Source organism: Athene noctua, chromosome 6, assembly GCF_965140245.1.
Source record: "Athene noctua chromosome 6, bAthNoc1.hap1.1, whole genome shotgun sequence".
NCBI classification, from domain to species: Eukaryota; Metazoa; Chordata; class Aves; order Strigiformes; family Strigidae; genus Athene; species Athene noctua.
Window position 1 is genome coordinate 8,189,826 of NC_134042.1, and position 27,410 is coordinate 8,217,235.

Below are 27,410 nucleotides of genomic sequence, written 5' to 3' on the forward strand. Positions count from 1 at the left end.
CGTTTCTTAAAAAAATTAAAAAAATAAAAGAAAGATATTGTGACAGTGAAGTGAAACGGCTTTAATTTTCACTATTTGCTTGGTGTTAAGTACAGTCACTTTCTTACCAGAGGAGAAAGAATAAACTTGGGTACAGCAGCTAAAATGAGGTATAAACTGAAGTGTCCCGTTCTCCCCTGCGCCCCCCACCCCGCCCAAGTAAAAACCCTTGACCAGAAAGGAGAGGCCGGCTTAGGACAGACAGAGCCTCTCCTTTGTCACCAGCTCCAGTTTGCCAGATATTAGTTAGGCGTCAATAAGGCGATGTAGAGAGTTATGTGAATGATGAGCTTTCTTCACCCTCAAAAGCGAGGGCTCTATGAACGCAGAGGTTTGAGTCTATCTCCAGCAGAGAAAGGGGGGCAGCCTTTGTCCTGGCCCGTGCCTGCTTGGAGCACAACCCTCAGGGAACCACGACTCCCAGCCCTTCACAACTTTGTATGAACGCAGGTAACTCACTGCAGTCTCCCTTGGAAGACGATGTCAATCCAAGGCCTTTCTCACAGTTTTAACGGATAAGGAAACTGAAGCCTGTGGAAATGGGAGTTTTTTCTTAGTAGATCAGTAGCAGAGCCTGAGGTGATGCCTCAAGGCTTCTGATCCCAGATTATATGGTCAACTGCCACTGTGATGCCAGCACTTCTGTCCTTAGGGATGCAGTCCTTACAAACATTTCAGCATCCTCCTCCCTTTCCCCCCATCCACAAGAGTGAAGACAACCAGGCACAGCTGGGTTCTGGCAGCCCTGCAGGTGCTCTGCCTGGGCTCCGTCCTCAAGCCACCCTGAGAAACTCCCTCCTAGACCTCACCTGCTACAAATTCACCTCCTCACATGGCCCTGTTTCTCCTGCAGCACCTTGCTGATGAGATGGGACCATGCCAGGGATCACAGCCTTTTCACAGCCATTGCCAGGCAGGGGCATCCATTTGCCCCTTCTCACTTAGTTGTAGAAGTGTAGAGCCCCAGCCCACTTCCATGCTTTCTACATGGTCCAATTTACAGCAAGGTGGAGCAAGGAACATCAAAATAAAACAACTTCATCTCTCCCTTTTCAGAGCACTCCTCCAGGCTTTATTCTGTGTTAGAACAAGACATTGACTGGCAAAACTAGAAGTGGCTCACTGGAAAATTTTGCAGAGGCAGCTGCTAAGCAGGGGACCAGAGGAATCTGACCTCACCTGATTTAAAGGTCCTTTGGAAAGCTGTAACTGCCTCCCCCACCCTCCCACCTGATTTAACCACTACCACGTCTTGAAGAACTGCTCTCACAATAGTGCAGTAGTAACTCATTTGTCTCACCTGTGGGACGACATTTTAAGGTACACTAAACAAGCAGCCATCTACAGATTCAGAACTAAGTTCCCAGGACCTGCAGCCAGCACAGATGGGAAGACAACATTAAGATGACCCTCCATTTCCTTTTTCTGCAAGATTGCTTTTGCTCTGGTCAGTTTTACTTGTCTTTCCTAGAAACATAATTTCCCCCCCCGCTCCCAAAAGCAACGATCAGTCTGTGTATACATTCACATGACCCCCCAAAACACAAAGAATCAAGCTTCACGTACCTATACCAACAACTACAGCCCAAGTGCTGCACTGAAGCCACGGCAGCCGCGCATGCGGGTGGTGCGCGGGGTGAGAGCCACAGCCACAGCATGCCACGCTCCAGCTCCCACACGCAGCACTGCCTGGTTTGTTGTACTCCCCAGGCCACACTTGATCAGTTCCTGCCTCACAGGGAAAAAGTTTCCCTCTTAGAGCCCAACTCTTCCACCTGAACAGGAAGGCTCCTCTTAAAAAGAAGGGTTTTTTGCTCAGTATCATATTTTGGACATGTTGAGAGCAGCTTGGCAGGCGCGTCTTGTTGGGAGGCTCCAGAATTTAGCCTGCTGTTGGATGTTGCTTCTCCATTTGATTTACTTCTTAGGAAAAAAATAAATTACAACTGTGATGTTTCCTGGTTCAACTTTCCAATATTCTTACCTGACAGACATTTTGCATGGCCAGTAGGTAAAATACACAGTGTCCCAAGTTTATGCAGCTGCTGCTTCTAAATGCCAAAAGCACTAACACAACATACAGTAACTACCCACTACCTTCTTCTAACTCTACTAAGATACTGAACAGCAATAGCTGTAGATCCCAGTCTCACCAGTGGCTTGAGGGCTGTTATTCACACAAGCACTTCTGTTTGCGTAGGCATCTTTCTACTGGGATTTTGGGATGTCAGCTCTATTCCAGGGCATGCTTTGATCCAGCCAGCAGTAGCACATGAGTTTGAGGTCCATATCCTGCATGCAGGCCTTCTGGCTTTAGTCCCATGGAGAACAAAAAAGCTGCCTCCAGCTGTGGACAGGGATAACCCGCAAGGAAAGCACTAGGAAGTAGGGCAGCCAATGCTGTCAAGCCCAGGAGGTGTTGGAGAAACTGGCCAGTGAGTACTAAAGCACATTCAGTCAGTCCTTGACTGAGCTAGAGAAGGCAACGATGCCTTCATACGCCCCGCTCCTTGCTGTTCTTCATCCAAGTATCTTAATGCTACAAACTTTGGTCCCCTCTCCTCAAAGTCAGAAGAGATGCGACGCCTGCACGTTAGCTGAGCTGGAACACCATCTCCCACAGCTGGGACTCATCTCTAGAGGCTGTTCACTCACCCAAGCAGCTGTACTGATGCTGGCTCTGCTCTTACTAGCACTAACCACAACAGCACTCCAGCCCCTGCTTAACAGAAGTGTCAGACACTACCTCACACCCACCACTGCTACTACCATCAGTAAAGCTGCAACTGTAGAAGAGTTCCGGGGTGAAGGGACAGGACCCCAGCCTAGAAACGTCACAAAACAGCCCAAGCAAGGGGATGTCTTTGTACTCGATGGGCTATTTCCAATCGCTTCCTTCACTTCTCACATGCTGCAGTTCAAGTTGCTCCGCTGTTCCCAGTGCTGTCCTTGTGAAGGGAACAAGCAAGAGGCTCTCCCAGTTCTTTTGCTCCATCTCCTGCCAAGCTTGGCACAGCACCCAGTGCAAAACTATAAAGCAGGTGGCATCTCTATCAGCGAGGAAAGAAGAGCTCTTTGCAAAGTGCTGAACTTGACCTAGACCTGTCCAGCTCCCAGCTACCTGTACAGTCAGTACTTGCTAAAAGGGGAATGGGCTGTACACGAGGGCACACTCCACCAGGCAGCTGCAAGGCTTACCAAGGGCTTACCAAGCGAGTCCTTCGGTGGTTGTCTTGCTACCCTGTCTCCTCAGGGATTTGGTTTCAATATGCTGGTCTTATTTTGTGCTTTGTTCCAGTGGGTTCAGAGCCTGTGATCCCATCGGCCAGTTCCCCCCAGGAAACCGGCTCTTTTCCCTGAGCCTGCCAGGCCCACACACCTCCCTGAGCCTTCCTCCCGCTGCTCCTTGCCTCCTGCTGAGGGGCTGGGGGGTCCTGCCCGACGCTGCTCCCCCCTCCCCATTTCACCTGGCAACGCCACCAGCACCGGGTTACACACTGATTCATGCCGGTAAGTGGAAAAGAAGGAAACCACTTTAGAACCAAAAGGGACTAACAAAAAAACAAACAAACAAAAAGTTATAATTATAATGCAAAATTACCGACACAAACCCCCCCCTCCCACCCTTCCCATGACAAAAAGCCCAGGAATTAGACTTTCTTGGGACGGCGTCCAACTTGGTAATAATAATAAATGCTGATGAGGATGAAGAGGGCTCGGCTGACCAGGAGGAGCACAGCACCTGTGGCTATCCGGCTGCTCTCAACCAGGGAGACAGTGGTAACTGGAGGAGAAGGAGGGAAACAAGGCAGAGAGGTTGGTGATGAAACAACAAACGGAGACAAGTAGCACAAAGTTGTTTTCTACTGCCCTCTAACGCAGCACAGGCTGACACGCACAGTGAACCCATGGCAGCGGCTCTTCACTCCCTCGATTTCACAGCGTTGAAGTCAGCCACAGCCCCACGATCCCCAGGGCTCTCACTCACACAAACCCCGCTCTAAAGGCAGCCCTGCTTTCAGGCAGCCCCAGCCCAGACCGGTCACTCGAGCAGATGCGTGGTTCTGTTGTGCTCAGGTGTTAACTGTGGAAGCTGCACGTTCCTGAGTTTGCTTTGTGGCTGATAAACCTTTTCAACTTTAGAAGCATCTACAGAATATGCATAGTCCACACACATGCCTCTTTTCCGAGCATCTCTCTATTTTGGCTACCAACACATAGCCCGTATCTAAACCGGCTACCTTATAGCACAGTTAGTGAGCTACCAATGCACACACACAAGAACCCCCTTCATTGTTAAATATAGATAAGCTCCCTAGAAACAAGCTGAACTGTTATCCTCTGTTTCGGTAGGACTGAACATCCCCCTTTTTAGTGTAGGTTGCTGCAGTCTTTTCTTGTTAGCCTCAGCGCCTAGGCAGCCCGCTTCAGGAGATGACTTGTGCTGCCTATGAAGGCCAGCATGTTTTTAGGGAGAAATAAATGAATTGTCAGAGGAAATGGTTTCCCCTGAACCTGAGCACCCTTTAGTGATCAGTCCAAGGCAGAGGCTACTCCATGGGGCAGGAAAAGGGAGAGCAGCTGGCAGGGAAGATTCTCCCGGGGCCAGGTTATCTTTGCCAGCCCTGCAGAGGAAAGGAGCCATCTCCAGCACAAACCAAGCACCGCATGGGGAAGCTGGGGATCGGGTGCCCCGTGGCTGTGCCAGACAGGCGCCAGAGACAGCACCTTCCCACCAGCTGAGCCCGCGACGACTCCCTGGGCCTCACCTCATGACTCCTTCAGCCTCACATTCGCTCCATCAGACCCAAAGGCACAGCTCCCATCTTGCATTCAGACCCACCGCTCTCACCAGCTGTCCTGCTTGCCTCCATTTCTCCCTCCTCCCCGCCCGGTGGGGGTATGCAGTGTGTACCCCCATCCTTGGCATCCTCCTCCCTACGGCCTGGTGCAGCTACTCACCCAGGAACTGCACGGCGAAGTAGCACGCCTCCGTCAGCAGGGTCCAGCGGATAATGACTTTTTCGGCCGTGTACAGGGCATTCCACATGATGAGCGAGATGCCTGCGCGGGGGACAGCAGAATGCAGCTGCCCGAGGGGGGTCATGGGGAAGGGGCAGCCCACCCCCTGCTCCCCGGTGACCCATTTCTGGCTCTCATGGGAGGACGCATCCCGCGGGTGGGTGCTGCATTTCCAGACATCCCCACGAGGTGCTGCTGTAGGCTGCGGGAAGGAGCCGCCTGCCTTCAGCCGCCCACCCACAAAAAAAAAAAAAAAACAAAACCCAAACCCCATACCTTGCAAGCCCTTTGGTGCTAGGCAGCACCCTCTGAAGCGTGGCCCCCAAAATGCGCACCCAGAAGGTGCAGTCCCTGCAGCCTGGGAGAGCAGAGCTACGCCAACCCCCTGCGTTTCACTCCTCTGCTAGTTTTTCTTTTCCAAGACCATTTCTCCAGGTTCTCCCTACCTCTTTGTCCTTTGCCCCCCACCTCTTGGGCCCCTTCCGGGGTGCCATCACCTGCCCCTTCTCTCCTCCCACTCCCACAAAGGGGTCTGGCACCAGCTGCAGCCCAGCACCCCATCTGCAATGCCCCTTTGCTGGGACACTTGGGGTACTCCCCCAGGTATTCAGAGCATGCACAGCCCTTCTTACTCCACTTGCAGCGAGCCTGAGCCCCTACTAGGAAAAAGCAGCAGTAGCTGCGCTTCTCAAAATACCCCTAAACAATTTCTTTGCTAACAGCAGATGCTGTCTGGCAGGGCACAGGCTTTGCCCCCTCCTGCCCTTTTGGCCTCCCATCCGCCCAGTGGACGGGGCAGCGGCGTGCCCCGGGTCAGTGGCACGGCACTCACTGAGGAGGGCTCCTCCGTAGAGCCGGATGGGAGTCTTGCTGCTCACCGATTCCTCGTCGAAGATGGCGTCGTAGAGCTGGTCGGGGAAAGCGAGGGCCTGGCAGAGGCAAGGCAGAGACTCAGCAGCCCACACTGGCCAGGGCCATCAAAACGTGCCTGCTCAGGGAGCAAGCACTCCGACATGAAGCCTTCATGGGATGAGAGTGGTTGGCCAGGCAATTGGAAATTAAGAAGGCACAAGAAATATCAGTGTGTCAGCTACTGGCTTCTCGGCTGGTTTCTACAGCCAAGGCTGCCACGCTGTGTGTGGTGTACGACCCTGCTAATGAAAACGGACTCTGGTGATGGGAACAAACCACCAAGGGCACTGCTGGCAAAGCCCGTTACTGAGACACAGTGAGGGCAAAGAGAAAGCAGGGAAACTGCTGGAGGCAGAGGAAGGGGGATAAATGCTGGGGCCGAGGAGCTGTGCTGGGGCTCCCCTCTGGCAGCTGGGAGCTGGCGGTGCCCAGGACCACGTCCCTCACTTACCATGATGGCGACCCCGGAAAACATGACGGCGGAAACCAGCTGCCAGACCCTGCGTGAGAGGGGAGACAAAGGACCCAATGTGAGCATAGGGGCAATTGATCCCATCACTCATACTTCATAAAGATTTCCTGGCTGCCTGCTCGGTCATCAGCCTTCATCCTCCCTCCTTGCACAACCAAGGCAGCCACAAGCCTCCTGTGGGAAGACTTGGCTCCCCACACTCCGCTAGCTCCAGCTTCAGCATGCAGACTGGCCTCGCTGGTGAGACACAGCCAAAATCCCCCTCGCCCAAGCAGACGAGAGAAGTGACCTTGCCAAGAGGATGGCGCAGGGGGGGACCCCTGCAGGACGCACCACCCTGTCACATGTGAGACCAGGAGCTCCTCCAGCCCCACGCAGCCCCTGTGGCTCCTACCATCTGCTGTGGAACAAGAGCTTGAGGGACTCAGGCTGATTTATGGGGGAAGAAAGCAGAGGTGGTCTGATCCCGTGGCCCCTGAGAAGCCTCTGCAGGGAGCAGTGATGCTTTCGCAGCAGCCAGAGCTGTCAGAGATGCTGTGGCTGAGGGCCCTCAAACAACCCAGCTCCAAGGTGACACAATATCTTACCTGAGCCCCAGTGGTTCCCGGACAGCAAACTTGATTTCATTTCCCAGTACTTGGCTAATCTGAAATTCAAATAAAAAGACACAAGGTGATGGAGCTGACCCTTCCCCAGCCTTTAGGCAGTATTTACCAGCCCAAAACCACGTACTTAACCCCACTGTGGGAGTTTATCTCTAAGAGGGCTGAAAGGAGCATGAGGATGAGGGATTCATCCCTTAACCTGCTGAAGGCTTTCCATCAGAAGCTGCAGCCTCTACTGCTCCCTTACTGGGATCAGCTTGCCGTGTGGGGCTGGGGCAGGGTCAACATTGACTCTTGTCTCCTCTTACCTATGTAAGTAGGGAACCGTCTCCTCCCACACACCTCCTGCATGTCCTCTCACATCCTGCTGGAGCACAGGCTCCAGCAGAGCCCTCGAGGCATCACAGCGTCTGTCCTGCTCTTGTCCCACTCTGGCGTTCACACTGCCCAGAGTGATGCCTGGCCATGACTACCCCAAACCACACAGATGGGAAAGCTACACAGGGTAGCAACAGGGAAAGGTACCGGGGGAGCTTTTGGTTGCAGAGAGCTCTTGGACAGCTCTGTGCTAGTCCCCACATGCGAGCAGAAGCCAGGCAGTACCCTGCCAGCAAGTTCTCCAGAGACCATCCAGGACAGGGCTTCTGCAGGAGTCACCCTTGTCCTCCAGCTCAGGTATTTTGTTGAAATGGAGTGTTTGTTTGCAATTCAGGCCTCTTCTGAGAGGCACCACTTAAATTGCTGCTCCAGTGTCCAGGCCACCAGCTGGTAGGCATTGGTGGTGCCACGGTCCTATGGCACCAGCTCCATGGGTGTCTCAGCAATACAATTTCAGAAATGGATTAAAGCAACTTGAGGGCAGAGCTCTCCCCATTACCATGAAAAGCCATTTTGGACGGCTCCCGTGCACCCAGAAGGCTGCATGGCCCATCGCTGCTCAAAGGTGGCATTGCTGGTGCCACCAAAGCCTTCGCCCCTCCCTTTACAGAAGCCCCATGGACCTGGGAGCCCCGTTTTTCCCAAAGAGGCTGCAGAAGCTAGGTGCTACAAAAACCCCCACACCACCTCACTTTGCCCAGGCAGAAGGTCTTTTCTCCATCGTTACTGCACACGGGCTTCCCTTTCCCCCGCCCTCACCTTTGAGCGATGGACCTCGCCGTCATCGTCCTCCCCGCCGACCCCCAGGATCTTGCGTGTCTTCAGCCTGCTCACCAGGTCGGTCTGGCTGTGCTTCTTCATCAGCGGCGGGGGCTGTTTTGCCGCCATGGTGGTGGCCCTCCACCACCGAGCCCTCGGCTGCGAGGCGGGCTCAAGGCGGGCGCGGGAAGCGGCTCCGCCGTCACATGAAATTTCACAAGGTTCGGGAGAAAAAAAAAAACAACAAACAAGCACTGCCACAAAATCTTCCTGTTAGGCCAGCAGATGACTCCTCATCGTCCCAGGGCAGGGAGCCCTGGCAGCGGGGCTGGCCCCAGCTACAGGCTGCTCATCTCAGGGTGATCCCACCCTCACCGGGATCTGCAGAGCGGGGAAAGAAAAAAACATTAGAGCAGTGTGGCTTTAGCACAGGCATTTAGCTTTAAATGCTTTTGACCTACAAACCACAGTCCCTCATCCCAGTGAGAGGCAATGCCTAATGGTACCTCTTTGTTGTTTCCCAGATTAGAGGAGTTAAATGCTTCCCAGACTAGGGGAATTAAAGTCATTAAGCATGCTTTGCCTTTTGTCTTTCCCTTCGCCATTCATCACACCCTTCAGCTGCCATTTCAGGCCAAATACCACACAAGTCACATATTTATTTGTGTACCTCCCTCCAGATGCTTCACCCCCATGTTGTACCAGAACACACCAGCCCCTGAACAACAAGCCAGAGGCAAGATTTTCCTCGAGGATACGTTGCTTTCTGGGAAATGGAAGATGATGACAACTACAAACTACAAATACTATCTGGGGTAAGGACAAGACAAAGACAACTGACAGAAGCTACGATGGGAAAGATAACTTCTGCCTTGGCATGGTGGTATAGAGGTGTCAAGAGTCCCATGAAATCACTCCATATCATCCTGCAATCATAAACCCTGGAAGCTCTTGGTTCAGCAAGCCTCTTCTTCCAATTTGTCTACGTTTCATCTTGGCTCAGCTGAACAGTTTTTCTGTTTGCCGCTTCACCCTCCCAGAGACTCACAGACGAATCCCCGCAGGCACCAGGAACAGCTAAGCCAGTCCAAGCAAGAGCAGGGCTCGAGCACTGGCAGTCCCACACCCCAGCTGAGCGGTCCCGCGCCTGTCCCAGGAGAGGAGAATTTATGCTTGTGTTTAAAGAGTTCACGAGTCTTCAGGGAGTAATGAAACGAGGTGCCATTTATTCTGGCATCATGCATGTAAGTGCTGCCCCACTGCCTTGCGAGGGATTTCCCTCTCATAGAGAAAACCCTTCCCTGTGGTTCCCAGACAAGAGCGGACAGTCATGTCTGCGAGTGCCCGGCATCACTCTCTGTAACGCGAAGTGAAGCGGTCTCACTGGGATAGTGCAGAGACTGAATCCCATGATCAAGGGTTTAATAAGACCCTTTCAGTAGACCACAGGCAAAAATGCTTTTCAGCGAGCCAATTCAGATACACAGGGCTTCGCAGGTGCTTCTTCTGGATTTGTAGTGGCTTTTGTTTGGTTGCAGATTTTTGCTCTTATTCCACTGAATAACTAAGCCCAGGTTCCTGGAAAGCCAGCACAGAGACAGATGCAGCAGCCAGGGTCTAGAAATATTTCAGAAGTGGGTCAAAGGAAAAAAATCACTCAGGGGGAAGGTGGAAGCTGCATACTCATGCCTACACTCAGAAACGAGGCAAGAAGCTCAAAAGGTAATTGCCGGTAGAAAAGTTTGGAAGATTTATCATGTCTGGAGTTTGCTGACCCGAATTGTCACAACAACTTGTGGGTACTCAAATCTAGATAATGCACACACAAAATCCACCCCAAAACCAGAGTGATGTGTCAAAAAGAAAAGCTTGACCTCTTTTTAATTTATTTTACTAGTTTCTGCAGTCCTTTCCGCTCCTGGCAGAGCCAGACTCACAAGGTTGGATGTTGAGTGGTTTCCCACCAGAACTGCACTGCTGCTGACACCAGAGAAGACTTGTTGCTGTGGTATTTCTAGCCCGGCTTTTTCTGATCAAAGCTATCCAGCCCAATCCTAAAGCAACATCTCTCTGCTGAGCGCTCCCCTCTCACACTGAGCCTTAGGACCACTCGGAGAGCATCCCAATCTCAGCCCTCAGTCTGGCTCAACAAAGCTCCTGGGACCTGGGGACAGCCCTAAGCAAAGGGCTGACGCACAGTGCCTGAGGTGTGCCATGCTGTCAGGAGGACCCTCACACCCCTGCAAAGGCACTGGGTACCTATTTGGCACCTCCTCTTCCTCTGTAGGCTTTGGTGGGGAGCAAAGCAAAGGGCTTCCACGAAACTTGCTAGCTGAGGGAGTCTGGCAGAGGGCCTGAGCAGCAGCATCCTACTGGCCCTGGGCCACCAAAGCCCTCCCCAGGGATGAAGGACTTGATAACTGCTGGTCTTGGTTGGACTTGGGGTGCTGTGTGTGCTGGCCACACCAGCCTGGCACCTCTGGATCCCTCTTGGTTTCTTGCCAGGGCAAGTCTGCTGCCCACACCTCCTGCTCTGTCCTCTTCATGGCAGAGGAAGAGAAGATGAGATGGGGGCGGGGGGGGGGGAGAAGAGAAAAGAAGGAAAAAAAATTTAGACATTTTCCTATCTAGACAATCTCTCCTGAGGGCAAGAAGCAAAGGAGGGTGATGGGGGTTGAAGGGGTTCTCCGTGACTCACTGATGAAGATGGGGATGAACAGCTCTGTGATTACAGAGGCAGTTTTGCAACTCTGACCACAGGCTAAAAGACCAAAATCTGCCTTCATCAGTTGTCTCGCCAGTTGCTTTCAGGGCAGGAGTTGGTGGAAAATTTATCCACATCATCATTAGCACGGCTCTCCCATGAAGAATTTCCACTAATTTGTGGTAAACCACTGGCCAACAGCTGGGACAACATAGGCCAGATACAAGTGCCAATAAAACAATCACTGAAGGCCATTCTGCTACATAAAACCCCACTCCCACCACACTAAACACAGCTACGGCACAGCCCCGCGGCCAGTCCCACGTCTCATTATCCCTGTCTTCCAGAGAAAGAGCCAGTCTAATGAATACTGAATATTAATGAATATTGAGCTAACGAATGCATTAGTGCTAATTCAATGACATTTAGATAGAAGATGCCAAGGATCTGAAAATGTTATACTTACATTAATGTATCCTGACACACTGACAATTTAGAGGATGTTTTATATTAGCTCGTGCCTTTTTAAAGGGGAACCTCCACCTCCTCCTCCTCCTGCGATTCTTTTCTCCTTAATCCGTTTTCTGAGCATCCCAGGGGCTGCGCAGATCAGTCACCATAAACAGGCAATTCCTACTCCCCGACACAGCTCTCACTGATGGGGAGTGCCTATGTGCAGTTGAAAGAGGTTTGGGTTTTTTTTTCCTCCAAAATCCTTTTTCTATGCAGGTTCCTTTCTGTATCTGTTCCCTTGCTCAGCTGTTCAGCATACTGCACTCAATTTTGATAGCTACTGCTTCGTGGTGCAAAGAAACCTCACTGGTGCCACGCTAATGATAGCTCAATCTCTCCCCACCTCCACAGCTCTTCCCCCAGCATCTCCTCTTCCCTCCCAGTGTCTGGAGAGGAGCTCTGCGGCACAGGAGAGGGGAGACTCAACCGCGCACACAGTAATGCTGCAGCAGCCAGAGCTGCGTGCCCACTTGAGGGAGGTGCAGGGGGCTGCGAGAGGGGAACTGGACCCTCTTCCTGCAGGCACCTGTAGTGGACTGACTGCCTACGGCTCTGGCAAGGCGCTGCTGAGCAGTGGATGGGTGCTATCCTGCCCACCAGCGAGGACACTGCTCTCCAGGGGGACCCAGGGACGGGGCTGCCCCCCATTGCTTCACGGGACGTTGTTTCGGTGGCACTGCCATCCATGGTGCAGCCTTTTACCTGACAAAGTAGCGCTGCTCAAACTAAAGAGGTGGCACTCCAGTACCTCTCATGCCAAGGGTTTGAGGGCACTTCCAGTCTGCAAGCAGAGGAAAAGAAAATGAACCAGAGTCAAGCCAGGATAAGAAGTGAAAGGTTTATACATTTAAGCTGGCCACAAGTTTGTTCAGCTCCATGATTTTCAGGACAGGGAAGGGATTCTTGCTATGCTGTCAGGCTCTGGTTTTAGATTTTCCAAGCCAATATGCCTGAGACAACATCTTGAGTCCATTTTGACTTGCTATGCTAAAGAGTCAACCCAAGGTGCAGTGGATGTATATGTCCTTCCAACAGTCCAACAGGGCACTTGCCAGGCCTAAGCATCTTTCATGAACCACAGGTTGAGAATCACTAGTAAATATGAAGCAGCAGCACTGTCCCTTCACAATACCGGAGGTCGTCCAGGAGGGGAGGTCTCCAGCACCGCAGCAGCACGAGGGGGTCTGTGCATGAAAGGGGCACTCAGCATGGCAGCCACACCGTACCTGGTTCTCACTGCCAGGCCAATGCCCACAGCAATTCTCTTGCAAGACCCTGGCAGCCATAATGCATTTGTCCAGCTCTGCTGCTCTTTCTCCAGGCTCTGGTGGTCCTGTCTCTTTGCCAGTGAGGACAGTACTAACTACTCTGTGGCCTCGTAGCTACTCGGCCACAGAGTCAGCAAGAAAGCCCAGGCTCTAACATATGGGCAGAACAAAGAAGAGAGGCAGTGGATGCACAGGTCAGAGCAGTCATACAAGAGCAAGACCAGCCAGAAAGGGAAAGATAACTTTCCACATACTATTTTCAAACAGTCATCTCTTCCCTCTTCTTGTCCCATGAGCCTCATTAACAAAGTATCTCAAGTGTCTCACAATCTCACCTTACTACAGCCCTGCACCTTCAGGACAGATGATATCTCCACCCTGGAAACACCAGTAGATTAAGGACAGGATCCACAAATGTACTAAGTACCCCGTCTCTTGCAAACTTTAGGCTGTTGCCTAATCAAGTGGGATCTAAGACTCCTTTTTTCCCCCCCACATATGAAGGCTCAGTCTGCTCATTTTACATGCATAAAATCTCTTGGTAAACAGCCTCAGACACTTCAGGACTCTGAAATCCTGAGGAATGAGGCAAATCCCCTGTGTCTAACCCAATACCACACCTGCATCTTTGTGCATCCTATCCAAATGGTCAAATAACATCTTCCCCAGGAAGCCCACGGTGGAGCAGACCCCAAGCCAAAACGTCCCCAACCTCCAAGGTACAGCTGTATTCCAGCAATGTGCACTTGCAGCCCAGAAAGCCAATCGTGTCCTGGTCTGCATCCAGAGCAGTAGGGCGAGGAGGGGGGGATTCTCCCCCTCTCCTCCACTCTTGTGAGACCCTCCTGCAGTGCTGTGTCCAGCTCTGGGGGCACCAACATCAGAAGGACACGGACCTGCTCGAGCGGGTCCAGAGAAGGCCATGAAGATACTCGAGGGGCTGGAGCACCTCCCTGTGAGGACAGGCTGAGAGTTGGGGGGGCTCAGCTGGAGAAGAGAAGGCTCTGGGAAGACATTAGAGCGGCTTTCCAGTGCCTAAAGGGGGCTACAGGAAAGCTGGGGAGGGGCTCTTGATCAGGGGGTGTAGGGATAGGATGAGGGGTAATGGTTTTAAACTGAAAGAGGGAAGATTTAGATTAGATACATGAAAGAAATTCTTCCCTGTGAGGGCGGTGAGGCCCTGGCACAGGTTGCCCAGAGAAGCTGTGGCTGCCCCCTCCCTGGCAGGGTTCAAGGCCAGGTCGGACGGGGCTGTGAGCAACCTGGGCTAGTTGATGTCCCTTCATCTAGAGAGTCGGACTAGATGAGTTCTAGGCAGTTGGACTAGATGACCTTTAAAGGTCCCTTCCAACCCAAACTATTCTATGATTCATGCTGTATTTCTGCAGCTGCACATCTCAAACCCGTGGTGACAGAACCAGATCCCTGCCAGGATTTCTACCCAGAACAGAGATCTAGATGATTAAGACCTCTCTGCCACCAGCCAGCTGAAGCAGTCCATCACTATCCCAGTCTCCCAGAGGATTTCTTCCATGCCAGCTGCAGCACACAGCTTTGCATGCCTGGGGCTCCCAACACATCTTAAAACAACAGAATAACTGGCATTTTTTTTCTGGGAGGAATATATTGTGACCCACCCCCTCGATGAGGGGTGTAGGTTCTCCATCCTAGAGAAAAGAAACTCTCCCAAAGCAGTTGCTGCAGGTCAGGAAGCCTCAGAGACCTGCAGGGAATGAAACTCGATCAAGCCAAAAATAACCTGATGCTCAGGCAGTAAAAACAATTAGCACTCAGCCACCACAGCAGCATAACGTGGCTGCTGCTCCCGCTCAGTCTGGCACAGTCTGTACCCCTAAGTAACAGGGATACTTCAGATTTCTCACCTGTAACAAGCAGGTACACGGGACTCCCTTCCCACATAAACACCATCCCTTTCAGTACAGAAGGCTCTTTGCAACACCGGTAGGAAACATCTCTTGCCAGAGGTTCATTCCCAACTCTGCCACAGCCCTGCTGCTTCCTTAAACAACTCCAACAGGCACAGGGATGCTGTGTCATCACTAGGGAAAACCTACTAACCTCGACAGTAGATTTCCTGCCCCTACACACGATGGAAATACAAAGCAAAAACCCCTAGGTGAAAAGGCATCTTCACTGCATGCATCCAGGTCATCTCCTACGGACAAGCCAGAGAGAACTTCCAAACCAAACAACCTGTGATGCACCAAGAGTCTTCTCAGGCACATCCAAAGCTCAGCCTGCAGGTCCATGGCCAGACGTGGCCAGATGCCCTCCAACGCTGTTGCTGAGCAGTGCAGAGCTGGCCCCAGAGCCACCACGTGCAATGTGGTGACACCCTGTGCCTAACGTGGCCCCAGCAACCACCAACGCCATGGATGCAGCCAGGACGGCATCACCACTCAGCAGGGGACAACCCACTGGGGAGGCAAGAGTTAATTTGTGTTACTTAGGCCCTGTTCCCACAGAAAAAGCCGCTCAAAGCCTGCTCAGCCTTTCCCACACATCTCGAACTCTCCCCTCCTGCTCTCCCTGGGGCAGCCCCAGCCCCTGCACCCTCCTGCTACGGCTCTTCTCCTGCAGCCCCCAGGCACTGCGGCTCCTGCCTGCAAGCTCCCTGGGGCCATAAAAATACCCCTCCCCAAGAAACACCATGACTAGGGCCAAGCCACACAGTCTGGGCGGTATGGTCCAGCTCGAGGATTTTATTGCCCATGGGTTTCAAATTTCCTTTTGCAGGGAGCACAGGAAAGTTTCTTTCCGTGTCACAGGACATGTTATATAGCAGTCAAAAGCTATATACTATCCAGCTTTCTCAAGCAGCCCGTCCCTGGCTGCTGAGGAGTGTTTTGGCTGCAAATACAAAGGACGCAAGGTACAATCTGCTGCTTCAGTGGCTCCCATCTGTATTACTTACATGTGTGTCCATCCCCTCCATCATCCTCATCCCCACCACAGAGGCTCTCAGCCTGGCCAACCGCAGCAATCCCTCACCCCAAAGCTGCCCTCACTCTTGGCCAGTGGCTCGGCCAGCACCTAGCCACTGAGCATTCAAGCTTCCCAGTTTGCTGTGAGGGTGGAGAGACAGAAGGAAATAAGATGTATTGTGATCGGGTGCTGTTTTTCTTTAAGGGCTTTAAAAGAGAAGAATTCCTCCTTGATTTCCCAGCTGCCTTGGACAGGTGTTTGTGGGAGACAGTCCCAGAAGCTTAGCGGGCCATCTGTCCTGCAGATGATTTCTACAGGAAAACATTAGAAAGAAAAATAAAACCGATACACACGCACACACAAATAAAAAACATACCAAAAAATGAGTAATTCAACCCTTGCTACTGAAAAAGAGCAACTTTAAAAAGCCAGGAGAGCCCTGCAACCAAATAGGGTAATGAAGGTTGGTTTTACAGAAAATCTGATGCAACTGGGTATTTCATCTCCTTTGCCTCACACCTGAGGAATGACAGAGGCTCAGAGAAGCTAAGGAAAGTGAGCCTGGGACCAGGGAGAAGCCCAGACACATGCTGCTCACCTACGGCACCACTGAATACTGGATCATCACAGTACAATGGGGCTTCTTGTCACTTCTTACCCCGACCACCTGAAATTTCCCCAGATTTTCTTTTCACTGTGCCCCCAAGCACTTGACAATTCCCACTCACAAACCCTCCAGGAAGCCAGTGCCCTTTATTCCCAACAATCCTCTAGCTCTGTCCCTTTCCATAACTCAAAATGGAACTGTAAGAAATTACAACTTGGGAGATCTGGCCCCCTCAGCCACAGATGAGCACAATGTCCCTCTGTATACCGTCACTGAGATGGATCCTGCCCCAAAAGAGGATGAACTGCATCTTCAGCAACATTATTTATCTGCAGTCCAGTAACTTACCCAGCACAATGCAACTACTGCAATTTATAAACTACCAACACGTCCACGACCATGAAATAGAAGAACAAATAAGGCTGTGCCACTCCGGCACCCCAAAAGCAGGTTCCGGACCTGTTTCATGGGTGGATTTGCAACCCCAGCCTGAGAACAGCTGCTGCAGGACGCCCCAGTACCATCACAATTTTTTCCTCCATTTTTGTAGAAAACAAAGGGTTCCTCTTCTCCCATAGTCTGTGATGATATGACCAGATGTGCAGTCTAGGCACACACAAAGGGGGGGAAAAAGGGCAGACGAATAAATTTGCATTAAGCAGGGAGATTGTCTTTTGGTCTAGCCGGGACATTTCCTGAGTCCCAGGCATACAGTCACCCACAGGACTCGTGCCTCTCATTGTGCAAGCAACAATATTTGCTTCTACGACAGACAAGTCCTGTAAATCAGTCCTGATATGAAATGGCCCAAGAGACCATCAGTTAACAGCTGAATTGTCACCAATCCTGTGTTACAGAGCAGGTTGGATATTACATGGTCACATCCACATCCTGTAAGAGCATATTATTTATATAAATATATATAATTTATAACGAATAATAAATCATATATTAATAAATCAAGTATATATTATTGTTGTATAAATACACAAACAAAAGCTATGATTTTATTTATGTGGACTTATTCTGCATCCCGCTGCACAGTGACGATCTCTTGAGACTGGTTAGTAAAGAAAATTCAGGCTGCCAAACCAGATGAGTATTTTGGCATTCACCTATATTTTAGTCTCAGAGGAGAGAGGAGCCACAGGGAGCAGTTTGTTCCATACTCCCTGCTGAAAGATGCCAGCCAGGGCCTTGACTCCTGCTTTTAGGTTAACCATTTAATGTGCTAGAGACCAACACCACCTTTCATCTCTTGGCCCTGAACTACCACCCTACAGATTACTTGGACCCATCACCTGCAGCTTGGGAACATATTCTCACGTCCTTCCTAAACAATCTGCCAATATTAAAGCCTCCTTATTTGCACGCAATTACAACTCCAGGTTTATCACTCCCTCGTGGCTCCTTAGACTTGAAATAAGCACAGACATGCAGACAGGCTCGGGGAGTTGCTTAGCAGAAGGCCTCCCAACAAAACACATACTTTGACTACTTGGTAGCCTATCCCCAAATGGCAAAAATCTCCCTCTGACACCTTAGCGGTTTCTATAGCAACAGGTTACTGCTAAAAATGTTAGATGCAAAATTCCCTCTGTTGGGCAACCAGGAGCTAGGAGGACAGATTTAGAAGAGCAAAACTTCTAAATAGCTGCTGACAGAGCTAGCACAGGCTTGGCTAATTCACAAGTCGGTGGCAAACCACCTTAAAAGAAATTCCTAGCAACCCGCTAGTGGGGCAGCGGGGGGTGCATGGGGACATGTCTGCGGAGCACCAGCCTGCAGCATCCCCCAGAACTGCAGCATCCCCCAGAACTGCAGCATCCCCCAGAACGAGGAGGAGCCACAAGTATCCTGTTCTCCTGCAATGAAGCACTTGGAAGTGAAACGAGCTGTTTTCAGGAGCAGAACAGCAAACCTGAAAGCAAAAATACTAGATTATAGATCTGACAGTGCTGCCGCCCCTCCATGCAACCAAGACCGGGTTACTTCACCTCTCACACCTCAGTTTTCCCAGTTGTATACGAGAAGTAAACCTTCCGCCCAAGCTGACGTGGCTTACGCTCAGCAGGTGCAGCACGGCACCGCGCACTGCCCAGGCACCAACCCCGCCAGCGCCTGCTCGGGGTTCCCCGTGATGCTGAGGAAGGCTACGGACCCCCGTGCACCACTTGGTTCATCACACACGACGTGTCAGCAGCAGAAATGCCCCCTTCCAGGCCTGAGGAACAACCAACTTAACATGACATTTTTTTTTTCTGTCCGTCTTCATTCCCTGCTGGCAGGAGAAAGCACCGTGACAACATCGGGGTGAACCTCACGCCAATACCTTCTTCACACACGCCAACAGCTCTTGGAAGATCCTCCCGGTCAGATTAAACTCATACGCATCAAAGCAAAGCAGCCACAGCTCGGTGTGGCACCGCAGAGGGGAGGAAGGCTGAGGGGAGCTTGCCAGCCTTGTTCTCGGGTCAAACAGCCCTGAAAAACCCACGGGCTTTCACCGCAAATGCTGCACCCACCCACACCCTCCCCCCAGGAGCTGGTACAAACCTGACTTTGCTTTTAGTTGCTGCTAAGTCAGGGGAAAAGCCTCTCTGCATGCAGGCATGTCTGTGTATGTGCACGTTTGTTTATGCATGAGCTGTCAACCCCCGAATTATGCACAGATCAACAAGGCTCTTTGAATTCCCTGACTGTGAAGTGCGTGACATTTAATCTCAACCTTCCTTTTGGATTTTATAATGTGCATTATCAGCAATGGGTATTCAGCACACAAGTACCGTTTAAAAAGCTTTCATCTGAAAAAGGAAATAATATAAAGAGGATTGAAAAAGACAATGCCTCTGATGGGCGAGAGGTTCTCCGGCTTCCACAAAAGGCCAGCATCTGGGTACTGTGAGGGTCACACACACAGACACGCTGTCGCCAGCGCAGAATAAAAGCATTTCACAGGTGGAGAGTGGGGTTTGGAAGTGTCAAATCGAAAATGAACCAATAGTTCTCTTCACCTCCCTCTTTTTGGCTCCCTGGGAAATAGGCAGGGTGAGCCATACCCCAGAGGTGCCTATTTTAGGACAGGGTGGATCATCTCCTGCAACAGTTTACCTCTTTCCATAGACCACAGGAGGAGTCTAGAGGATGAGCAAGACTTGATTGCTTTTATATGGATGGGCAAGAGAAATTCTTGATCTTTGAAGTTAACTTTTCACTACCCAATCCTAGGCAAACACTGCATCACTTTTGCCCATCTCACAGCATGGAGTCACACTTTCGGATTATAAAAAAACTAGATAGCAACCTGCAAGGAAAGGGGTTCCCTTCTCTTCTGCTGGGCACAGAGAAGCTATGTCCTAAGTAGACCTGCTCTTATTAGTCACAGCCACAGAGGATGCACATCAGCCTAAAGAACTAAAGCAAGATTTCTCTTTTTATAGCAGAGAGGAAACCCACTCGTCGGGTTGACCCAGCATGCTGAGGGATCTGGTGGAGTTGAGAATGGTCAGTGTGAGGCTAATGGTTGGACTGGATGATCTTCAAGGTCTTTTCCAACTGAGATGATTCTGTGATTCTGAGGAGACAAAGGGGTGGACGCTAGCATGTGGCATCAATAGCCTTGGTGACAGGGGATATCCGAAAAAAATTCAGAGGTCCCACAGTCAAGGAGCTCTCTCCCCCATCTCACCTGGTGCATGCGAGAGAAGCCTTAGGAAAGAAAGGATAAAGGTCCTTCTCTGTACTAAAATACACACTGACTCACTACCTTTGTTAGATTGCTGTACCCATGGAAGAAGAAGCAACAGGGATGCCCAGGAAGCCGTGCTATAGTGGCACCAGCACTGACAAAGTAGGGTCTGGAGTAACCATGGAAAACACAGAGTTGCCAGATGTCTCATCTCCACTATCAAGGGTTGTTTAAGGACCTTCCCTTGCTTCTACAATTTTAAGTCTCAGACACTTGAATGCCACAAGCTCTGGTGATATATCAGCACCATACAACAGCAGTAGGTCTGTGCATACACACAGTGTGTATATATACACATATATCTATACACGCTGGTGTGCATGTGTGTATATATACACACCTGTATCAGCAAGCATACAGCACAGCCTCCTGCTTAGAAGAGCTCATGACACCGAAGTATCAGGTTTTAGTCAACACTTTCCCCATTACCTTACCTGTAACGTCATTCCCACGCAGCTGCGGCTCTGGGGGTTGCAGGCTGGTCTTGTCTCCCCTGTGTTCTTTGCGAGCACCAAAGAAAGGCACTTGATTTGCACAGTGCTCTGGAGCAGGGAATAAATTGGCTGGAGGAGATAAGCTCCACTGCTTTATTATTTCTTCATCCATCAACCCTCAATCTATCCTACTCGCCCGGAGATTTAAACAGTGGATGTTGGCACGGCTCATGGGAGGGACTGGTTGAACTCGTGATGTACAGCGGCTGGGTTTTTGCCAGCAGACAAGGCAAGAACACGTTCATACACCGCAACGAGCAAACAGTTGCCCTGGTCAGGGCAACGGGGGAGGAGGGCGAGAGGATGCACTAGAGGTGCCTGCTCTTCAGAAGCATGCCCAGCACTTCCAGGGGCTCCACTGGCAACGAATGCCAGTACTAAAGGCAGCTACATTTTATTCTCACTCACCATGAAAACAACCTGGGAACACACAGACAGATGGTCTAAATTCTTCAAGCCTGTTTGGCGTAGCCTTTTGACTCCTGGCAGACTGCCACTACTGCTTTCTGCGACACAAAGTTTGGGTGCTCTTTATTGCTGTTAAGCAGCTCCTGCGCTAAAATTCTTTTGTGGACCACGAAGAAAATTTTGGTGAAAAGCCAGCTCCTCTGCACTCAGTATTGGGTTTTTTGAGTTTCCCTCTCCTCTCTGCGAGGAGGCAGCTTGCATTTCTACCTCCTTGGAATACACCAAGTGTTTACCCTGAATGACGTGCCAGGCAGCTAAAATTAAGTGTCCAACAGAAGAATTCAGCAGGACTTAAAATCATGGACCTTTAAAATGTTTTATTTCCTAAGAAAATAACCTGCTTACTGGAACTCCTTTACTGCTGGCAACACGGTTCCCCATTTCCATAAGGCTCTGTAGAGCACAGCAGAGCATCTGCACCCAGGCTGTGCCCAAGTCATCCCCACGCAGCCCTCACAGTTTCTCAGCAACACCATACGGGGGACCGGCGAGGCTGCTGCCTAGATGGGTGTATGTCGTGCACAGCAAGGCAGGATGAGGCAGTCAGGATGGCTCCATGAAAAGCACCCTCTTGGCAGTAAGGAAGATGGGTTAGGAAGCACAGCGTGCACAGGCTGACCTCGGGAAGTTGCCTGCTCTTTGTCACAGCCATCTGCATCTACAGCAGGACCAGCTGCGAGCCCAGAAAGAGATGGCAGTGCCCAAGGGCTGGAGTGTTTTTTAGGGCTCAGCAGTGCGATTCCTGAAATAACCTCTGTCAGCTGGAAAGGCTTCTCAAGTCTTTCCATGACCACAACCAACTGGAGACCAGAGGTCTGTATTTCACTCATAAGATGGTACCACTACAAAAGAGCAGTTCTGCTGCCGTCATGGGTTACTGAATGAAAGCGTACTCAGACAAAAACACCGGCTGAGTCACCCACAGAGTTTCCTGAAGACTTGTGGGTTTTCTCTGTAGGTCTCTTGTTCGGCTGCTGACACGGCCTCAAACTGTTTACTTTCTCAACCCAGGAAGGATACGCTAAAAACGAGAGGGCTGCAAGGCTTTGTGTGCTGCACTGCCTGCACCTGCCTTCCTCCTGCCTCTCTGGGCTGGGCAGTTGAAGCACTGTCTGATTTTAATGAGAAAAGGAGGGATTTCTCTCCTGTACACAGCAGAAGGCAGCTGCAAAGGGGACTATGCGCTAATCTCCCCATAAAACACAGAATCCCTTCAAACAAAGAATTAGGTTGTCGGTGGCCAGCATTATCTGACACTCCTGTGTGCCCATCTCCCACTTCATCAACTCATACTGCTAATACCACTCCCCAGGAGACCGGACAACCAAATCACCATTTGATTTATTTCTAACTGGTTTTCTCCCCATGCTCTCCTCGGCGCCTTTGACTTAAATTATTTTAATCCAAATGCCTAACAAAAACCTGTAGAAAGCCCTGCAGGAAAGGAGTCCCTGTGCTCAGGCTTCTGATTTTGGCCCCCCAGGTTCAGAAAGCGATCACACGGTTTGCAACCGCCAGAATCAGCAGAAGTCTCTCACCGTTAGCACTAAACCCAGCCACAATCGTTGTGATCATTTCCCCTTTCTGGTGACAGATCTCTCCTCCTTCCTCTCCACAACCACAGTGGTGGTCAGTATAAATCTGGATTAGAGATTTCTCACAGACTCTGTGGCTTTAGACATCCCTTTTGGTCCTTGGCTTTGCCCTGTAAAATAAGCTGGGTAAAGCAGAGTACGTGGGTTCAACCAAGGTCTGGTATAGATGAGTCAGGTACAGGCTAGGCAAGGATTTCCCCATCAAAAGCATGCACAAATGTGCTCAATAAATACCTATTTTGCATACAAAGGGACAGAAAGACATTTACAGACTCACCTAACTGAAACACACCCACCTCACAGGATGAAGGTGAGAAATATACCCACGTTGTGAAACCCAAGGGGAAAGTTTGCTGCTGGGGTTTTATCTGAGCCCTGGGAGCCAGGACTGCGGGGCTAACACGGGCTCCTGCGCAGTGGGTCATCCAACGCAGACCCTGTGCATCTCCGAGCATCATTTTCTCCATCTGTCATCTGGGGGCAGTCGCACTAACCAGCACCACAGATGGGCACTGAAACACACTGAAATTCATTAACCCTTGCGGGTAAGAAAGAGCTTCACAAACAGAAGAAACCCAAGAAGACCAGAGAGTCATTTATCATTTCCCTTCATGTCTGAATCATCAAACCGTCTTTGTTTATAGCTGGATTTGTCTTTGTGAACAGCTTTTAGCATCTTGAGCAAGAACTCTTCAAACACGGAGTGAATTCATGTTAGCCTGCAATCTCCGGGACAGAATCAAACCCATGTTTTCCAAGGGAAAGCAGGAAGCATTGTGAACAGGGAACACCTGGTCACCTCTTAAGTGTTGTTTTTCCCAGTCTGGAGAAAGTCCCAATGTATTCGGGGGCCAGCATTGGGTCTTTTCCTCCCAAGACCTGTTTTCACATTCCTGCGTCAAAAATACAAAACCCAGAAGGTCTACTTTCCATAAAGAATGTCCCAACAGTGCCAAGGGCACTAAGCCATTCCTCCTGGAGCCAGGCCAACTCAGAACATAAACAATCTCAACATCTTTCTGGGGCACGTGTGCTTTTTTTCCCCTGTGCCGGGGGAAGGCTTGAAACCAAAACCGTAGCTCTAGCAAGACAGACACACCCCACTTCATCGCCCTGTTGGTCTCTTCTCACTCTCACCAGCTCGGAAGAGCCCACAGCTCCACCCAGGTCCTCCTGAGCAGCCCCGTGGGGTGGCAGCCCACCCTGCCTGCAGCCGAGGAAGATATCTGTATTGTAACAGCCTTTAACAGTTCTAATGAGAAATTTAGGTATTCATTGGACGAGGCATTACCAGACACACAGCAAGGAACCAGTCATGATGCGAATAGCTCAAAGTGATGCTTGTAACCAGCATGTGGAACGATTCCTCCTAGTCCCATCCCCTGTCATTAAACACTTTGACCTTCAGAGAGCTACCAGACAAGCGAACACCAGCTGCAGAGGTGTGCTGGGCTTTTTGCACACTTCAGCACTTGATGCTCGTTGAGGACAATAAGCAAAACATCTCTCTTTAGGTCAGGCCCCAGCCTCCAAGCAGCTCCAAACCGACAGAAAATCTCAGGGCTGAGCATCTCTTTGGTTTATGCTCCCACAGATCAATGGCCACCCCAACCCCACCCCGCTTCAGTCTGGAGATGCTCTTCTGCCTGTATCATTCTACAATAAATCCTTGCTACAGGGCTGCAAGCAGAAGGGATAGATTTCCCTTGAGACTACACGGCAGACATCATCAGCTTCCTGGTTAGACAAACCACCTACCCAGAGAAGAGCTCCCCTGCTCTGCACCGCAGACAAAGAACAAAAACACAGATTCAAAAGCAATCAAGTCCCACTTCTCCCCGCCGCCAGCAGTACCTATCCCCTCTCTGCTGAGGCCACCAGGACACCGAAGGCTCACAGCATCCCTCCCAAACCACTGTGCATGCATCAGGTGTATTCATGCAACCCAGCTGAGATATGGCTGGGGCTAGTTGAGGTGACTTCACAGGGCTGGTTGAGGCAACTTCATTCAGAGTCTTAGGATCTTGTTTATTTTTGTTTTTTGCCAAAACCTGTCTAAGAAAACTTCCTCATGGGGGGGGGGGGGGGGGAATCCCCTGCCTGAAGCCTAACTACTGATTGTTTAAAAAACACTTTCCTCATTCACAGGCCTTGAACGTCATTATTCAGCACTCTGCTTTAGCGCAGACAGAGTTACTGAGCAAGTTATTTATGCCAAGTCCAGAATAGCCAGCATACTCTGTAGTTTCTCATGGCTCAGCTGTACTGGTGGTAGCCCTAATGTCAACAAGGCTTTGGTTGCTGCTGGCACTTGTAACTCCCAGCCTCTGCAGACAGAGGAGATGGATTGAATGGTACCCGTTTAACCACATGCAGCTCGGGCTTTGCTGGCCCTGGCTCTCGGACGGCTGCAAGAAGGCCAGGGACTTCGCTCATGTAAGGGAAAAGCTCGGTGGGCTGGGCAAGGAGCAGGCGCTGAATGAGGAGCTGCTTCTTCCTCAGCCCGGTTTGCTCAGTCGGAGGGGTACTCACCTGGAAAGCCTGGGAGCTGTCGCTGCTGCTCTAGACAGAGCAGTGGCCCCTGCTCAGTGGGACAGGCAGGCCCTGCAGGTGGCACGGCTGACAGCTCGGCTTGCAGGGACGCGCGAGTGCCCGGGCAGGGATGCAGAGCCTGCTGAGCGCTGGCTCACCCCGATTTCCCCGTCCTGTGACAGCAGGGGCTCTGCCCCGTCTCGTTTCCCCGGCTCCCTCCTGCATAGCAGCTCTTTCACCCCATCCCTTTCCCTCCATCCCCTGCACGGCCAAGCCTCCCCTCCCTGCGGCCAGGGCTCCCCAGCACAGCTCCAGCGCTGCATCCCACCGTGCCAGCCTCCCTCGCCCCAAACCCCCCATGGAGACTGGCCTCCCAGCCCACGGGAGGCGAGGACGCAGCCAGCCCTTCCCGGCACCTCAGGCACCCGTTTGGGGACCGCGGTCCTCCTGTGACTCTTCCCGAGCAAGCACCAAAGGACGGGCGCTCCCAGGAAAGAAGCGCCCCGGGACCCCCGCCCCGGAGTGGGGGTGACAGCCCTGGCCACGCAGCTCCCAGCCAAGGGACCCACCTGCGTGTCACCTCGCAGGGCGGCGTGGCTACTGTCCCCCCCCAAGCCTCCGGGCAGCACTCTCCCACCAGGACGCAGCGCTCCCCACCTCCTCCTCCTCCACCCATCGCACCCGGACCACGCACGGCCAGGACGGAGACGGTCCCTGTCCGTCCGTCCGTCCGTCCGTCCGTCCCTCCCGCGCCGCGCTGCAGCGGGCTCCCGTGGGGAAGGGGAGGGGGGGAGGTGGTTATTCCGCGCCCCCCATCCCCCCGACCCGAGTCCCCGAGGGGGCGACGGGGAAAGCCCTCGGCGCGGAGGGACGCCCACGGTACTCACCGCCCTAGCGCGCGTCCCACCGGCGGCGTGGGGGGGTCCCGAGGGCTCGGCGAGGATGCCCCATGGGCAAAGCAATCCGGGGGGGGGGGGGGGGGGGGGTCGGCGGGGCCGGCCGGCCGCGCAGCCCGCAGGCGGCCAGACTGAGCCCGGCCCCCCCCCGGCGCCGCCTTTACCGCGCCCGCCCGCCCCGCCCGGGCCGGCCCACCGCGGGCGGGACCCGCCGCCGCCGCCACCGCCCGACGGGGCGGCCCCGCCGCCAGCTCCGCCGCCGGCCCCGCCGCCGCCCTCCGCGGCCCCCCGCGGCCGTGGCGGTGCGCGGGTTACCGGTGGGTTACGCGTGTCCGGCCACGCGTGACCGCGGCTCGGCGCGTGTGGGAACAAAGAGCAGCGTCCGGGGGGCTGGTTGCTGGGAGGGAAGGAGGGACCGCGGCGGGGAGGGGGGGGGGGCATCCATGGAAAGAAATGAGGAACAGGGAGCAGCAAAAGGCTCCTCGCCCCCGGCACCCCTCGGGGAAGCTGCCGGGGGGTGCCGCAGCCCTGCGTGCTCGGAGGGGTAGGGCCGAGCGAGGGCTGGTGGCCAGTTAATGGTTGGACTGGATGGTCTTCAAAGTCTTTTCCAACCGAGATGGGTCTGTGATTCTGTGAGGCCGTCCGTCTGTCCTCCTGCCATCCGAATGGGGCCTCGGACGCACAGTTTCGAGGACTGTTCTACAGTTCCCTGTGTAAGGCAGAAAAGAATAAACGTAGCGCAGGGGAACACGCGTGATCTTTAAGAAAGGAGTTCATGTTCTGCTGATGCTGAGAGCCACGGGGGCCGCTCCCTCCCACCCGCAGCCTTGGCCAGAGCCTTTCGTGGGGAGAGAATCACAGCCCCTGGTCCCTCCGGGAGGATGCTCGCAGGGCAAGGCGGGCGTGCTGGCATCTTCATGTTGCCGTCAGGTGGGACCAGCTGAGATTGTAAGGAAAGAGAATGACAACACGGTAAAGGGGCAAATGTGGGGGGCAATCAGCACCCAGAGGGGTGGCAGCGAGCAGGGGGTGGCTCTGCCTCTGTCCTGAGTGAAGTTCCTGGTGTGTTTGTTTGACCCGGCTCATTTCACTGATCCGGTTTAGAGGAGGGCCGCGCAAACGGGAGAAGGGCGATGCGCCCTGGTGGGGGACAAGGAGGGGGAGGCAAAGGCAGACGGGATGGGGTGGGAACCTCTGAACTTGCTTTAACCCCCCTGGACAAATCCGAATGGGAAAGTGCATCCTGGAACATTCAGTGTGATGAGGTCATTGCAAACACAAGGGTGTCCTTTTGGAATCGGAAGGCTCATCCACTGGGAACTGGGCTGAGATCTCTCCTTTCACAGAGGCCAAGTAATGAGTCTTTGGGAAACAGAACGTTTCTTCAGACAGAATATCTGACATTTCAATAGCTAGTTTTGCTGCACAACAGGGGAAAAAAAAAAAAAAAAA

The 27,410-nt window shown here is 52.2% G+C and overlaps 1 protein-coding gene across 2 annotated transcripts; it reads right to left on the reverse strand.

Annotated features, from left to right (window-relative positions):
• Window positions 1–85: 85 nt before the first annotated feature.
• On the reverse strand, window positions 86–26,051 carry TP53I11 (tumor protein p53 inducible protein 11). Of its 2 annotated transcripts, XM_074909416.1 has the most exons (8): window positions 25,950–26,039; window positions 12,107–12,185; window positions 8,188–8,568; window positions 7,033–7,091; window positions 6,425–6,473; window positions 5,894–5,990; window positions 5,002–5,103; window positions 86–3,823 (listed from the first exon to the last, which is right to left on the reverse strand). In XM_074909416.1, the coding sequence occupies exons 3-8, from the start codon at window positions 8,314–8,316 to the stop codon at window positions 3,690–3,692; spliced, it is 570 nt and encodes a 189-aa protein (XP_074765517.1). In that variant the 5' UTR covers window positions 8,317–8,568; window positions 12,107–12,185; window positions 25,950–26,039; the 3' UTR covers window positions 86–3,689. The 2 variants fall into 2 exon arrangements, with proteins under 2 accessions (XP_074765517.1, XP_074765518.1); XM_074909417.1 differs by lacking the exon at window positions 12,107–12,185 and having other exon boundaries at window positions 25,950–26,051.
• Window positions 26,052–27,410: the final 1,359 nt, after the last annotated feature.

Bases quoted from the DNA above. Each gene is read 5' to 3' on its own strand.
- TP53I11 (XM_074909417.1), bottom strand. From the start codon at position 8,316: ATGGCGGCAAAACAGCCCCCGCCGCTGATGAAGAAGCACAGCCAGACC. The intron at 7,092-8,187 runs GTGAGGGCGGGG...TTTGAATTTCAG, and splicing joins GCGAGGTCCATCGCTCAAAG to ATTAGCCAAGTACTGGGAAA. The intron at 3,824-5,001 runs GTGAGTAGCTGC...CTTCTCCTCCAG, and splicing joins CTTCGCCGTGCAGTTCCTGG to TTACCACTGTCTCCCTGGTT.